This window comes from Polyodon spathula, chromosome 2 (genome assembly GCF_017654505.1).
Source record: "Polyodon spathula isolate WHYD16114869_AA chromosome 2, ASM1765450v1, whole genome shotgun sequence".
In the NCBI taxonomy this organism is placed as follows: Eukaryota; Metazoa; Chordata; class Actinopteri; order Acipenseriformes; family Polyodontidae; genus Polyodon; species Polyodon spathula.
In genome coordinates this window covers 87,578,569-87,593,848 of record NC_054535.1, presented here as the reverse complement: position 1 = coordinate 87,593,848, position 15,280 = coordinate 87,578,569, and the positions used below count along the sequence as shown (strand labels likewise).

General features: G+C 35.9%; 1 protein-coding gene across 2 annotated transcripts in view; it reads left to right on the top strand.

Moving 5' to 3' along the window:
* Positions 1–15,280, top strand: part of LOC121302937 (ephrin-A5-like) — a 93,205-nt gene that overhangs the window by 75,605 nt on the left and 2,320 nt on the right. The window contains exons 2-4 of one of the 2 annotated variants that reach the window (XM_041233308.1): positions 3,157–3,449; positions 14,675–14,740; positions 15,046–15,126. In XM_041233308.1, coding sequence (XP_041089242.1) covers positions 3,157–3,449; positions 14,675–14,740; positions 15,046–15,126 — 440 coding nt within the window. The remainder of the gene's footprint in view (positions 1–3,156; positions 3,450–14,674; positions 14,741–15,045; positions 15,127–15,280) is intronic. The other variant, XM_041233317.1, reaches the window with a different exon arrangement.

Sequence of the window (15,280 nt, the reverse complement as noted above, 5' to 3'; positions counted from 1 at the left end):
CCACTATATTATCATTTTCTGATAATTTTCTGAAAATGTTATGTCAGACTGAAGCTGTCTGATAATTAGAAAGACCACACCTTTCACAGCATTATTGCCTGCTTACATTTCCTGAAGAGAATTTCAACACATTTTGTTGAGTGGTCTACCAATATTATTGTGTTGCTTGAATAATTTGTTTTACGATTGGGGTATGCTGTAGATGTGTTGTTTATTTTATAGTATAGTACACCCTTGCTATAACACCCTTCATTATAACGAACCTTCGGCTATAACGAACCTGGCCCCTGGACACCAAATAATAATAAAATTAACATAAACACGCACTGTCAACATCCCGGTCTGTAAGCACGGGAGACACCTCCGCAGTGAAGTCAACGTTTTTGTCTTAATAAAAAACGCACGCTGTTTAACTATGCCGCCGAAATTAAAATAATTTTGTTACAACAAAGCTGGAAACTATATTGAACATTTGAAGAAAAGAGTAACGCAGACATGTCTCTGTCGTGACTATAGGTTGTCAAAAACCACTTTTTCAGATTGTTAAACAACCATGCGGCAAAGCAAAATTGATTAAAGAAAAAAACAACAATGAAAAAAACGTGAGGATTTGAACTTTTCATGTCGGGGTGATTTGGAATGAAAGACAAGCTTAGGACTCTTGCATGTTGGATTAAGATTTGGTGCACTTTGAAACGATTCATGTCAAATTTATTTTGAATAAATGATCAGCTTCAATTTGGGATTTCTGTACTGTGTTTTAATTCTTTAACAAACAGAATAAAGCAAAGGCAGAATACTACATACATGAGACAAACTGGTACATGTGATTCTACTTTTATTCACAATCTCATGTCTTTAAGTTACTCTAACAGTTTACTGTTCATTGTGATTGTCCTTTCGCTATAACAAACCCCTCAGTATAACGAACAACCCAAAGAGTTCATTTTAGCTAAGGTTTACTGTACTTTATAGTGTTACATGCTGTTGTTAGTTCACATTACATCTAGTTACAATAAGTGCTGAGTTATCATTGTCAGTATCTTTAAGTTTATTGAATAATATGCAGACAGTAGGCGGTTCTTAAGAGGTGTGAAACAGAAGAGATATCAGTTGACATTGTCTGACATTACGCCATAAGGATTGTATAGTACTGTAAGGGAAAACTAGACTGAATTTATCAGTGCAAAATCAGTCAATAGATATTTATTTTATATAGCAACTTTCATAGTGGACCACCATCACAAAGCGCTTTAAATGAACTACAGTAGGCTTGTGATTAAACCACCATGTCATGATTTGTGCCTCTCCTACTGCTTGGAGTCATGCTTACTGAGCAGAGACAACAGTTCACAGATCACTCAGTTTGTGTTTTTTCTGTCGGCAGTGCATTGGGCTATCCGCAGCTCTTAAGACTCAATCTTTTTTCTGTTGCCAAACCACCTTTTCAATTGATAATGAAAATCTAACTGATTGTAGCTCTCCTCAGTTGTGCTGACCCATCTGCCCTCCTCTTTTGGTTTAATTTGTAGTCTAGACTGAGAGACCAAGACAGGCAGACGGTGTGGGTTTAAATGAACCTGAATATATACGAGTAGGACCGATTTGGAGAAGTAAATTAACACCAGGTAGAATGAATTAGTTAGTAAGTAATACAGAACAGGGTGTAACATTGTATCCTAAATGAGTAAGTTCTGCTGACCTTCAGCTCTTTCGTGTAAAGAATATTTGATTGATATTGTAGCAATCGTCTAGTTAAATGAGCAAGTGTATTTGTGGGTGTTTATAGGTAATTGTCCTTTTTAGAAAATTGCATGTGAAATTGTTGTTTTATACTATGAGGAGAAAAAAAGAGAAGACCTTTGTTTCTTGGCCACTGATGAAACATGTATCAAATAACCAATGTCCTCATAATGAGTTATACCAGACACTTGATAACTCTTAAGAGAGAGTCTTACCAAAGGCCTCCTTCCACTGATGTCTAAGAATCTTTTTTGTCACTAAAAACAGCTGTGCCGGTGTCTACAGACAGCTTTCTCAGTTGTCTCTTAACAGTGCTGTCGGGTTAGGCTGTGCTGATAATTAATATCATGGAGCCCCATTTTTTTTAAAATCATGTTTCATGTCTGTGTGTACTTTGGCAGAAGAACCAAACTTCTTTTAAAAAAAAAAAAAAAAAAAAAAAAAAAGACAGACAGACAGACAGACATTAGTGGCTTACATGCCCCTTGATGAAGTGCTGTCTGCATTAGTGGAAGCTGCTTCTACCCTTCTGGTTTGAATTGTTTACACTTAGTTTAATGTGCAAACGTCAGTTTGTTTAATCAAAGGTGGGCAATTACGCGAATTCATACAATGCATTATCTAAGTTTTTCATAACCCCATTATTGTGAGTTTATCATTGTGGTAATTCTTTCCATGGTGGAAGAAATTTAATTTTGCTGACCAATGGCTCACTGGCCTTTTACTGCTGGTGCCAGCCAATTCCTTGAACTGAAATAAAATTGAAGTTAGTAAAATTTCTCAAAGCAAAATCCCTATGCTTCTTATGGAATATTTGCTTTAACTTGACAATGCACAGATGTGATGTTATGCCACTTATACCTAAAGTGCCAATGTACAGATGGGATGTGGGCACCATTCTGGCACCAGTAAGACACATGTTTTACCAGCCTATCAAGGATTATTTTGACTGTGGTAAGGAGTTAACATCTGGTATGCTTTGAACATAAAAATAGCATTATTTTATGGATTTAGGTAGCCACTCCTTCCATTAACCAAAACCACAATTCAGCAGTGCGTACTTATGTCATTTACATGGATTTCATAAATGGATACCTCTGTTTGTTACAGTTGTTTCACAAAACATACCACATGATTCCATGAAAATGATTATCTGAACCAGACAATTCAACCTAAAAAAAAAAAAAAAGAAAACAAACTTTTATTTTCATCCTGTCATTGGAAGAACAGCTTTAGTTTGACAAATCAGAATTTAATTTGAATTACTTACCAAAAAAAAAAAAAAAAAAAAAACTGGAATTAGAAAGTTGTGTTTTGATAAATTTTACAGGTACAACAGTATTACGGTGATTAGGGTAACATCCAGGTTTAATCATTGAGCTTACTGGAAATGCCTTTGTTTTTTTCTCTCAGGTTCCAAAGAGGGGACTACCACATTGACGTGTGTATAAATGACTACCTGGATGTGTTCTGCCCTCACTACGCAGACTCCGTACCGGAAGACAAGACGGAACGATATGTGCTTTACATGGTGAACTACGATGGCTACAGCACATGTGACCACACCTCCAAAGGCTTTAAGAGATGGGAGTGCAACAGGCCTCACTCGCCCAATGGACCACTCAAGTTCTCCGAAAAATTCCAGCTCTTTACCCCCTTCTCTTTAGGTTTTGAGTTCCGACCAGGCAGAGAATATTATTATATCTGTGAGTATATTTTATAAGCAGACACACATAATAAAACATTTTTTTAAAAAAGTGACTACTAACTTTTGAGAAAAGAAGTACAAACTTGGTGGTAGGGTTTGCAAATATTTTTTTTAAAGACTAAAGCTGTAACTGCTTCACATGGGAAATTAAATCTTATCTTAGCAGTCTGGACATATAGACAGTCATAACGAAATTATTCTGCTCAATCCTCTGCGGTGTTGGTTAGATCTACAGTAACTCACCTGCAAAGAAGAGAGCAAAAAAAAAATGAGACCATTTAGAACACTCATGTTCTTCCCCGTCCACCCCATAAGCCCTGCAGCACAAATACATTAAAAAAGAAACTAACCCAGATATGGTATGAAGGTTATCCAGACAACTTTGTCAGTGAGGGATTTGAAACTTTTGTTAATGTTTTAATTGTTCCCTTTTCCTTTTGGGAATGAGTTGTTTGTGAATCAGCATAAACTCTGCAGTTTTTTTGAAAGCAGCCATTTCACACAACACAAAGCACTTCAGTAAGAAACCGCTCTTCTGATAACCAGTTCACAAATATCTCTTGAGGGCTATGGAAGCCGGCATTGGGCATACAAGGAAGATGACCTTTAAGATATCACAGGGCGGCAGTGAGTACAGAGAAGCACCTATAGTCGAGGTCCATGGGAGGATTTAGAGTCAGGACAACGTATGGGAGGGATGAGTGCATTTCTTATCCATGCTCTTAAATATTGTTGCCATCAGTCATTACAGATAAAGTAACATTTATAAGACACTCAAGTCAAGTTTTTCACTTATAGTTTCATTTTAAAGTTATGGATCAAAAACAATCCCAGAAACACATTTCCAAGTGACTCAGTAGTTCTAGTTGGGGTTCAAGAAAGTGATGTGGCCAGGGATTAAGGAATCTTTCCTTTATTTCTCAAACTGAGAAACTACACTGTTCGCAGTACTGGTGTTAGATGTATCAAAGAAACATTTAAACATTTCATATACATTTTATATGAAAATAACCTTAGGCTTTTTTCATTGCGTAAAATTCAGATGTTTTACTCTTTTTTTAGATTGTAAAAAAGTGTGTTAAATATATCTAAATCCAAGATACACAGTCAAAGTATTTGGTCATCTTAACTGTGTTTCCTTTTTGTATTCAAAACATAACACAAGCCTGATATACAAGTAAACCATTCCAGTATGGATAATTTTTCAACTAGAATATTAAAACAAGGCACATCGATCATTTTGTTAAACTATCCACACTGTCCATTCACTCTGATTCTTGTGCTGATGTCATTAAAAAAATAAGCTTGGGCAGTTTGTAAATGTCAGCACAAGCTCAAGAGTGAATTACTTTCTTGTTTGTGTCTCTTATTGTTTTTTAATATATTGTATCATGTTTCTATTCTAATGATATTCCCTGTGTTTGCTATGTCTCCTCAGTATAGATTCCACAGAGATTGGTATTATCCTCGTTCTATATTAAAAAAAAAAAATGTTTCTTGGTTCTCAGCAGTTTCCCTATCTATGATTATACATCTGTATAAAGCATAAGCTGGTTATTAAATCAGTTAGATATTTTATCTGGATCTCTGTTAGTTTTTTTTTATTTAATTTTTTATGAAGTGTCAGTTGATAGATGACAGTTGAAAGTCCCCTCGCTGAGCTGGGTATTCAAATCAAGTAACATAAAAGTGATGAAAACAAAGAATGGTTTAATTCTAGTAAGTTGTGCTATGAAGAGTAGGGTGCTGTGTATGATCATCATCATGTGACAAAACAAAGAGGCATACACAGGGAAACGTGGATTATGTATAATGTATAGTATAAGCTGGATGTCTGCTAATGGAAAGATATCTTACCCAGCACCCTTTAGCAGAAAAGTTTGACCTTATGGGTGAACAGAAGCCCAAACATTTCTTATTTGCAGACAATTGAGACAATATGCATCAGATGTTGCTGTTTTGGTGATAATGAAGATGCAACAAGCCTTGTAGCTTTACCTAATCAGTTATTCAAGGACAGTTTGACATTCTGTTCTTGACTTTACCAACCGTTTCATTACATGCTATGTCAAGCTTTATTTTAATGGGAAAATATGGATTATAGGTAAGTGATAGTACACAGTTGCTGTACTAGGCACTTAATAAATTGTGTATTGAAAAGTTCAGAAAACTATATTTCTCTATTTATATATATAAAATGAATGAGCCTAATCTTTGCTAATTAATTACAGCTGCAATGTGATCAGTGTTGGGCACGTTACTGAAAAAAAAAAAGTAACTTATTACTTGTTTCTTCTGAACAAAAACTAATATAATGCCCTTACTTATTACTGAATAAAAAAGTAGTAATCATTAAAATATGTCCAACTATATGTCCAACTTTTCACAAGTCATAAGGAGGTAAAAATAAACATGTTACATAAAAGCTTTTTTTATTGAGAGCGTTAGTTGGAAGAAACTGACATAATATATAAAACGTTGTGTTAGATAAATGAATGTAATATATGCAAATGCATTTTGTAGATACATGCTATGCATCAATTATCAAGTATTTTTGAGTTTGAGTTCTTCAAAGCTTACATTGTCAATCTATTTTAAACGTTGCATTTATAAATCTAAATAGTCTGTTGCATCACAGCAACTGAACTAAAGTCTACTTTGGCTTTAAAGAAATGTACAGAGAGAGGAGCTTGTTTATTATTATTTTTTTTTTGCAGAAAGTAACTAATATTGTTACTCCCTAAAAAATTGAACGCATTATATTACCTCGTTATTGACAAAAGTAATATTATTACAATAACACGTTACTTAAGTAACAAGTTCCCTCAACTTTGCATATGGTGCTTTGGTTTTTACACTTGATATGAACACCTGGATGTTAGAAATAATCACTATACATTAAACCTGCTGAGCACATTTCAGTAGGTCTTGTTATACAAACATAATCAGCTTATTATTTTTCAAGTAGCCTGAGTACAGTTCTGAGCTTGAACAAAAGGAGGATGGGGCCATGGGTAAAGAGAAAGAGAAATTAACATTAACAAGCCTCTATTTAAAAAGCATTGTTTAAAACTGGCACACACAACAAAACACTTGTTATGGCCCTTAGATAAAGATTAACAGTTCCAGCAGCTCATTTTAGAGAAACCCGACTTGATGTTGTGTCCCATTTTTGTGCGAGGTGTCACTATAAGGGTGATTTGTTATCTTTTTGATAAAATTATATGGAGCAGACAGAAGCCTGATGTAATTCATTCAAACAGCAGAAACCAGTTAATCAACAAAAGCGAGCACAGGATAAAATCAAATTGAGGCCATATTTCTTCATTTTTTGGCAGCCCAGGCATTCAGTTGAAAAGTAAAATTGTCAATCTAGCTGATGAGGCAGCATGATTTCTTATCTGGCCAACATTTATTTTATTTCTGTGGAAGAGTGCAGATGTAAAATTGACTGCCCTCAGGAAAACGCGGGGAGCTATTTAATATTCTGCACATCTGCATGCAATTCAGTGGAATACTGTATTAGCTGTCTATGAATAATGGCAAAGAATGTGTGTGGAGCTGACAGGGATTGTTAAGAAGGGGTCAGAAAGGTTAGGGAGCAGGCCTTTGGGTTGAAGAGTAGTGTGCATTAGACAGTGAACCTTGGATTCCAACATGCTTAAGGCAGCATGTTTTTCTAATATAGTGAATCGGAGGTCTGATTTTAATCAAACAAACTGGAAATCCAATATTGTTTGGGTTTTATCCCCCCCCCCCTGAAAAACAAAACTCAGTCTTGTTTTATCTAGAACAAGAAATGGAAGTTCATACATACTGTGTTGGCTAGGATAAACAAGGCTTAAAACTAAGACCCAATGCGTTACTAGCTAGATTTCTGCTTAGGGGTCATTTTGCTCATCTACAATATATAGATTAGAGATGTTCCATGCTTGAGAGATTTTAAAAAAGGAAGACATTTAAACAAATAGTAAAAATAATAGCAAATTATTGCTGGCATGAAACATACAAAATTTCCTGTAGAACCGCATTCAAAACAGTGACACATGGTTTTGAGTTTAAATGTGTTCGTTCCATTGTTATTAATAATTGTAAGAATGTAATTCAGTGGACCTTGTTCCCCTTATCTGTCTAAGTAGCATTCTTAGTCCACTTTGTGGAACTTATTCGAGCTGTATGCTGTCCATTGATATGTAATCAGAACGTTGGGCAAATGCTTGTTGAACTTTTGGCTACAGTTAAGGTCATAAAGTTGCTGGCTGTAGACATGAAGCAACCACCCAGGCAAAGTAAAGTTGTAACTTTAACCTCAAAACACTTAATAGCAGCTTGAGCATTCATTTTTAGGTGCCTTTTCAAGTGAATTGCGAAAAAAATAAAATAGTTGCTTAGGTTTAAAGTTAACGGTTTAACATCAGCGTTGCCTTACATTTCTCTAAAACATGCCTTTGGAACTTAACAGATAATACAAGCCAACTACAGTGTTTTCCTAGTCAATCTTCCATTGTGATGCATAAATAGTGAATTCATAGTAGATATTCAGGTTTTTCACAGCGCTTCTCACAGCGGTGGCCCACGTCCCCCGCTGGGTGACAGGAACACACTGGCCATTTGTTGGTTAGTTCATATTTCACACTGGAGGGAATATAAGGCAGGGAGTAAACAGCAATAGGCAGTTTATCTGCCACAGCATCGGCATCCCTTGACTCTTCGTGTGTGTACAGCATCTGCTTAATGATCTCCTTCAAGGCCATTTCCTGTCTCCTGACAAAGGTTATATCATGTCAAGGTTTTGTCTTGCAATGGGAAAGAAGGCACTGGTATTAGGTTCTGTATGGCTATGTGCACTGTGTCCAGTTCTGTTTCAAATCAGACTTGTACGTATAATCTCGCCTGCAAGCCAGGTTGACTTCTTTGACATAAAAGTTATTTTGAAAACAGAAAGAGCAGATCGGATAACAGTTGCTGGGAGGCCAGGATGAAATGTTTTAGTAAATTTGAGAACAGAAAATATTGAAAACAGCGCAATTTAACCCATCCTGCATTATAAAAAAAAAAAAAAAAAGATTTTATCACTGCCAGCTGTGACTGTAACATACAATTCACAGCAGGATTGAGATTTCACAAACTGATGATATTTCTGCTTTAAAGAGCAGTCTTCATATAACAGCACTGGGAAGAGTCATAGGTTGTCCACAGTCATCTTAGGATGCTTACAGGCACATTTAAAATGTCTTCAATGAGGGCAGTTGTTGACATTTTGTATGAAGTGAGAATGTTATATCCATATTAGACATTTATGTTTTAAATTGGATAAATTAAGCTAATGTATTATGTCTGGAGTCATAGAGTTAAGACATGGTTCTTAAGGTTTTTTTTAAAGATTGCATTGCTTCTAAATGTCTGATTAAGCTTTATTATACTTCATCCGTGCCAGTGAATGGGTTATGCCGTTTATTTAAAGCTCAGTGTTGATTGTCTAGGGACAATCCATGGTCAAATAACTCATCTTTCACAGTTTTTAGGACAGTAGTTCCTGCATGTAACTGCCCTTTGTAGGGTCACTTACTTTATAGAATGAATTGCCTGAACCTGCAGTAGAGAGGAACTGGGATGGTAGGCATTGTTCTTACCACTAACAAAACCAACATGCTGCCTGTGTTACAAATTCATACAAATCAGCTTGCTTTTGAGAGGATAGACTTCCCTGGAGTAGTGCAGAAATGTTTTTTTTTTTTTTTTTCTGCTAGAGAATACAGGAGTATATGCTCAGTGAATTATCTATCTATCTATCTAGCTATCTATCTATCTTATATTTATCTATCTATCTATCTCTTATATCTATATATCTATCCATCTATCTATCCATCCACCCGTCTATCTATCTATCTATCTTATATCTATGTATCACCAGTATTATAAAACTGGAAAAAACAGCTTTGCTATGGGTAGGAACAGTTCAATGATGTCTGGGTTTTAGAAATGTAATTTCTTTGTCAAATGAATTGCAAACATGAATAGTTGCTTTAGCTTTTATGTTAGTCGTTTACCATCGCTGCTGCCTTAAATTTAAACTACATGTACATTTACTCCAACCCCAGTTAAAATAAATAAATAAATAAATGGAACTGTATTCTCAAAAGACAACTGTTTGTTATCGGTTTGTACTTGTTGCAATTACTTTTATATAATCTAATATACTGTACAAAAAAGTTTAAGAATTTAGAGTTAAGTTTCCCTCATCTAGCATGCCTTTGGAACATGATACATGCGTACACTTTAGAGTTTAAAAACATAATTCTACCCCGAAAATGGGGTCCATACAATATTTGTATATGTCTGTCTGTATTTTATGAAATGATTTCTTTGTAAACATGACATCCCATCTGTTTGATTGTCAAAACAGACTTTATCATCTGTAATGGAGTTAAAGATGTCATATTTTATTAAAATATTTAAATCGGTTAACAAAAAAAAAATATTACAATTTTTGCCCACAGTCATATAAATTACCACATTTACACATGTTAATTGTTGGATATGTTTACTACTACCTGCTTTTATTTATTTTTAATTTGAATTCTTTTAATTGTTTTATTTAGTTGTACAGTATCTCTTCAGGTTAGGGATGTCCATCATAAACTGCTGCCCTAAATAGGGAGAACAGTAATGTAGCTAAGCATTCCAAAAAATGATTGTGATAAAAATGATGATGCATCAGAAACTGCTGGTCCATTTGTAACGAGTGAGAATTCGGAAATCCAATGTTCTGTGTAGTCCTGATATTACAATAAGGTTCATCATGCACTCCAGCCACATACTAAAAAATAAATAAGAATGAATCACTTTTGGGTTCATTAATGTGTTGCAGGCTTCTTCAGCCATGCAATTCATGTAAATCAGGTACTTTTTTCCAAGGAGAATACCAATGACTTCAGCTGCTTTTACCTGGCTGATTTACATACACTTCTTATCCAAGGTAACATATTACAATACAAACTATACCGTGTGTATGTGAGAGAGTGTAGGAGGGAGGGAGTGCTTAGCTTCTTTTACATCTAATAGGCTGTCCTTTTTGACTAGCACAAATTGATGAAGTATAGCCTGTGGCCAACATAATGAAAAACTGCATTTTTAATGCTTCTACACTTGTGCATTTTCTTTACAAAAAGTAAATGCTGATTTTGAAATTCCCCACAGCTCTGAACTGACAAGAGTGTTTAAATTTAAAACACACAGCTGTCGGGGCCCAGATCTAAATGTTACATTATATTATATTGAAGGTGGATGTGAGTCATGCCTTGGATGCAAATCAGCAGCAAAACAGCTGAATTCCAGGGGGCAAATACAACTATAGACATACTACCTAGCAAGCTTCTTAATCAAGCATGGTAGTGAGATAATTATTTTATTTTTATCGAGCATTGATAATTTCAGGGGGGTTGTCACCTTGTACAGTACATATCTCAGTACTGAGTATATACTGAATGAAGTAGCTTTCAAATTCTGTAAAATATAATGACAATTTCAGGGTACCACTATAGAACTAGTTGTGGCCGATATTACTTTTCAGTAAAACAGAAGTGAATTACGTTGTAACTCATTATGGATATGAATTAATTTAGGATACAATGCATTTTTAATAGCTATATTGGTATTTACAAGGGTGGATTCTGATAGTTGCCTCCCATCATGGTAACCAGGCAGAATAGTAAAATACTATTTAGCACCCCAAAAATGCTGCCAGGCTCTGTTAATTTGCAAGCATCCCTTATGAAGAAATTAAGGATTCTCTGTGTGACATATGTGTCACAATTTATAGTGGTGATTTTGCTATCGAAGTGACTTTGAATTTAGTGGTAAAGTTTGAGTGCTGAAAAATCCCTGTACCCATTTGCTTTGCCTGGCTAATAGGGCGCTCAGTAGATTGCAGTTTTGAATATTAAATATATTTGTACTGTTAAATGTAGAATTGAGTGGAGCTGATGCATTTTCCTTGATGTCAGAGCTCATCCTGGCTTTTATTTGAAAAGACAATTGAAGTAGTGCTACTATAATTGGAAGCCCATGTTGAGCTTTGGAAAGCTCTGCAGGTCATTGCTTACATGACAAACACTAGCAGCTAGGAACACCAAGACTACAGCTATGGATTGCTCAGAACTGACACTGACTCTGAGAATATGTGAGAAAATTATATATTTAATTTGAAACTGAGCACTTTCAACTCTTCTAATGTTTGGATCCTCAAACTGAATATTAAGAATAGATGTCCAAATGACCTATTATCAGGGACTAGGGGAGCAGTTACTACAGAGAGGAACAGTATGGGGACGTGTTTTTTCCATTAACCTAGTGATGCATTAAAATGAAGCAAGTGTGATGGAGTACGTGTTTTATGGCCCATGCTTGGGGCTGCAAAATACACTTGGGTTCATTTTTAATTTGGAAACAGTATATACTACTGCCACAGTGGTTTTTAGTATTACAGAAACAACATGTCTTCAAAATAAAATACAAAGACTGGAATGGACCTTGGTGTTGTCCACCATTTAACCCTTTGTTATATTTAATATACCACTTGTGCATATCGACTGAATTAGATCATTATGTATTTTGAACTGGTGTACTACTCATTTCCATTAAAGAATTGCACATTATAGCATAATTAGCCATCTCTGTGTCTCAGCTTCTTTATAAAATGTCACAATAAGCAAGATCGTTATAGTTTATAGCACTACTGGTGCCCTCAACTTGCATATAAAAAGTCTTACATTTCTGGTTTGTCTCCTGCTCATTACACCATTTTTTCCTAAATACATTTTTTTTACAAGGTCTTATGTTTTGGTGTTTTCTTATGGAAATCACTAATTAAAAAAGCCTGTTTTTATATACAGATGTAAACTCTAACTGGTTATAACAAAGTATAGTGTGTAGTAGAAATATTGAAACAATTTTGTAAGTGGGAGTAGTAAGTGAGGCAGTAAAGAGGGAAGAAAATGTCTAAGCTTACATAGCTAAATTAGAAAGAGTTTTGCATAAAACTTTATATTTCAACAACCCACTGTTTTATTTAAAACCTTCCTGCAGTGGCATTACATTTAAATCCATAATCTTGTCCCTGTCTAATTGAAGGCTTCACTGTGAGCCTCTATCAAGACGTATAGTCAGAAGTTGTGAAAAGTTGTTCCAATTAGAAAGAAAGTCATGCGACATGGTATATGCACTTCACTTAAAGCCATTCATAACTCACAGCCTGCAGGGTCCACAGGAAAGAGGCAATTTCCTGACTCTACCCACAGACTATAAGCAATATGCCCCAAGCGCACCCTTTTCAGTTCATATCAACACTGGGAGCCTTTCAGACACTGATTTAGTTTACAGCCTAGGCTAGCTTCTGGTTATACCTAACCTGGTTATCAGTTTAATAAGAGAAAAAACCCCATTACTACTGAAATATTGTGCATTGTGTTCCAATTGAAACTAGTTGTTTCTTTTCTGCATTTCTACATACTGTACTGTAGCTCAGGCTCAAAACCCAAGCCTTCAGTTTGTCAACTACACTGAGGACCCTAAAAAGGTTATCACAAACAGAGGATCGCAATTTGAAGTGTAAAACTGATAATAGCAATAAATGTCCTCCAAAAAGCTTACGTTTGTAGATCACATTTTTTTGACAGGAATCTGAATTTTGAAAAAAAAGTGTTTTCTAAATTCTCATACAAACAAAGCTGCTGGTAACAACTGTTTCTATTTTTTTATGCTTTGTGATCTTTACTGGTGACTTAACACGGACAGACAGTTGTTGTTCTTTAGAGGAAATACATAAACAGGCATAAAGGTGGTCTTCATATGGGGTTGAATATATTTCTCTATTAATTTCACACTAGGAAAACAGTTTGTCACTTTCAATTAAGCAATAGAACCCTCATAAGACAGATTTACCATCTGGTAAAGCCCTTCTCTTTATGTTAAATGCCCTCGCCTTCGACTCGTGAAGGCAAAGCCCTCTTATGAAGGTTACAGTGCTGTTTAGAAAATGGATTCTTAAAGAAAGGTTTTCTGTTTGTTTTTATGCAGCACTGGTTTCTGTTACTAATGAATACAAATGTTTTCCTCATTATTCCATAAGTAATGCGGTTTGCTCAGAATTCCATCTGTGGTCTGGTAGCCTTCACTTGGGCTTCATTTTCTGGTTTGACTCCTACACATTCTGCCATTAAACCAGGTTAAGTCACTTGCTCAGGGTCACCCAATGAGTCAGTGGCTGAGCCAGGATTTGAACCATGGACCATGCTGGTTACAAGCCCTTTTCTTTAACAACTGGATCACACAGCCTTCTAAGAAGAGTACTGTGCCTGTGTTGTTACTTTGATGTGCTGAAATAGAGTTGTTGAAAGTAATCAGATACCATCAGATTGTTTAATTTCTTCAGCTCGTCATTTAAACTGGACACTAGTTGCTATTGTGGTTACTGTCTTACCACTGACAACAAACACTATTCTATTCTAAAAAACTTTATTTAATATACTACATTTAAGTAGATGGATTGAATGTATAGGACAGCAAGGAAGCAGACTAAAGCCCTTTTCACACTAGCACGCCTACCTGGGTCCGGTCGGGTGTTCTGGCTACTGGGGTCACAATCCCACGTAGTGTGAAACCACATACCTGGGTCGTACCCGGGTTAACCCGGGTCCCAGCGACCCACTTTAGGATGTGGGTTGACACACTTTGACCAGGGTTGAGCCTGACAAAATGCAATACTGCCGTTCATAAACCGACGAACTAACAAATAGCCACGCCTGCGTGAAGGTTTCACTTACGTAAGAAATGTTTATTCTGTTTAGCCATGTTTGTTTTTCTTGAGACACAGCATGAGTCAGATTACAGCAGGGATGAATAAATGTTTGCTATAATCAACATTTGGGCCGACAGTTCAATCCAGAGAAGCTTGGATGGAAGCGCCTGCAACAAGCTGCTTCCAGGGCATTAATATGCATATTGTTTACTGTCACATAGCCAACCCAGGTAGAGCATGCCAGTGTGAAAAAGGCTTTAGTCTACATTGACTTACAACATATTTTCCAGCGGATTGATTTGCAACAGTGATTAAACATAGTTCAAGGTCCTTTACCAGAGATTAAGGCCCTTGTATTGACCAAACACATTGAAGGAGATCTTCAATCTGTTTTCTAATATTTAATTATTTTCCCTGTTTTACAGCATCTATTATTGCAGAGAATGGAAGGAGAACTTGCCTGAAACTGAAAGTTTTTGTGCGACCAACAAGTAAGTTGTTTTATGTAAAGCTTGTGAGGCGTAAAATTTTATTTATTGATTTATTGAGTTATTTTATCCTTACTGTTAAATCCTGGGCGGTATCTGTTCTGTATAAAACATGTTGTGGTTTTCATATTTTTCTTATTATTCTTCATGAAAGCTTTTTCACTGTGATAATATACTGGTTGCTAACTTGTTGTTTCATATGTGAAGAATGTGGCACTCAGTGTAGTGTCATTAGCTTTAAACAGTGGGGGTGGGGGGATCACAAGTGTCACTAACATATTTGGCTATTATCTCTATTTTTGTTATAGACAGCTGTGTGAAAACTATAGGTGTTCATGATCGTGTTTTCGATGTTAACGACAAAGTAGAAAATTCATTAGAACCAGCAGGTTAGTATGCTTAGAAAATCTTTTTTAACAAATGTTCCCCTTGTCTGTCTCTCTCCCTCCCTCCCTCACTCCCTCTAGTTCTTCAGGGCTGTTCTTTCCCTTCTTGGCATGCGTTACATGTTAGAACGCTTTGCTTGCGCTGCTGTAAGGGGAT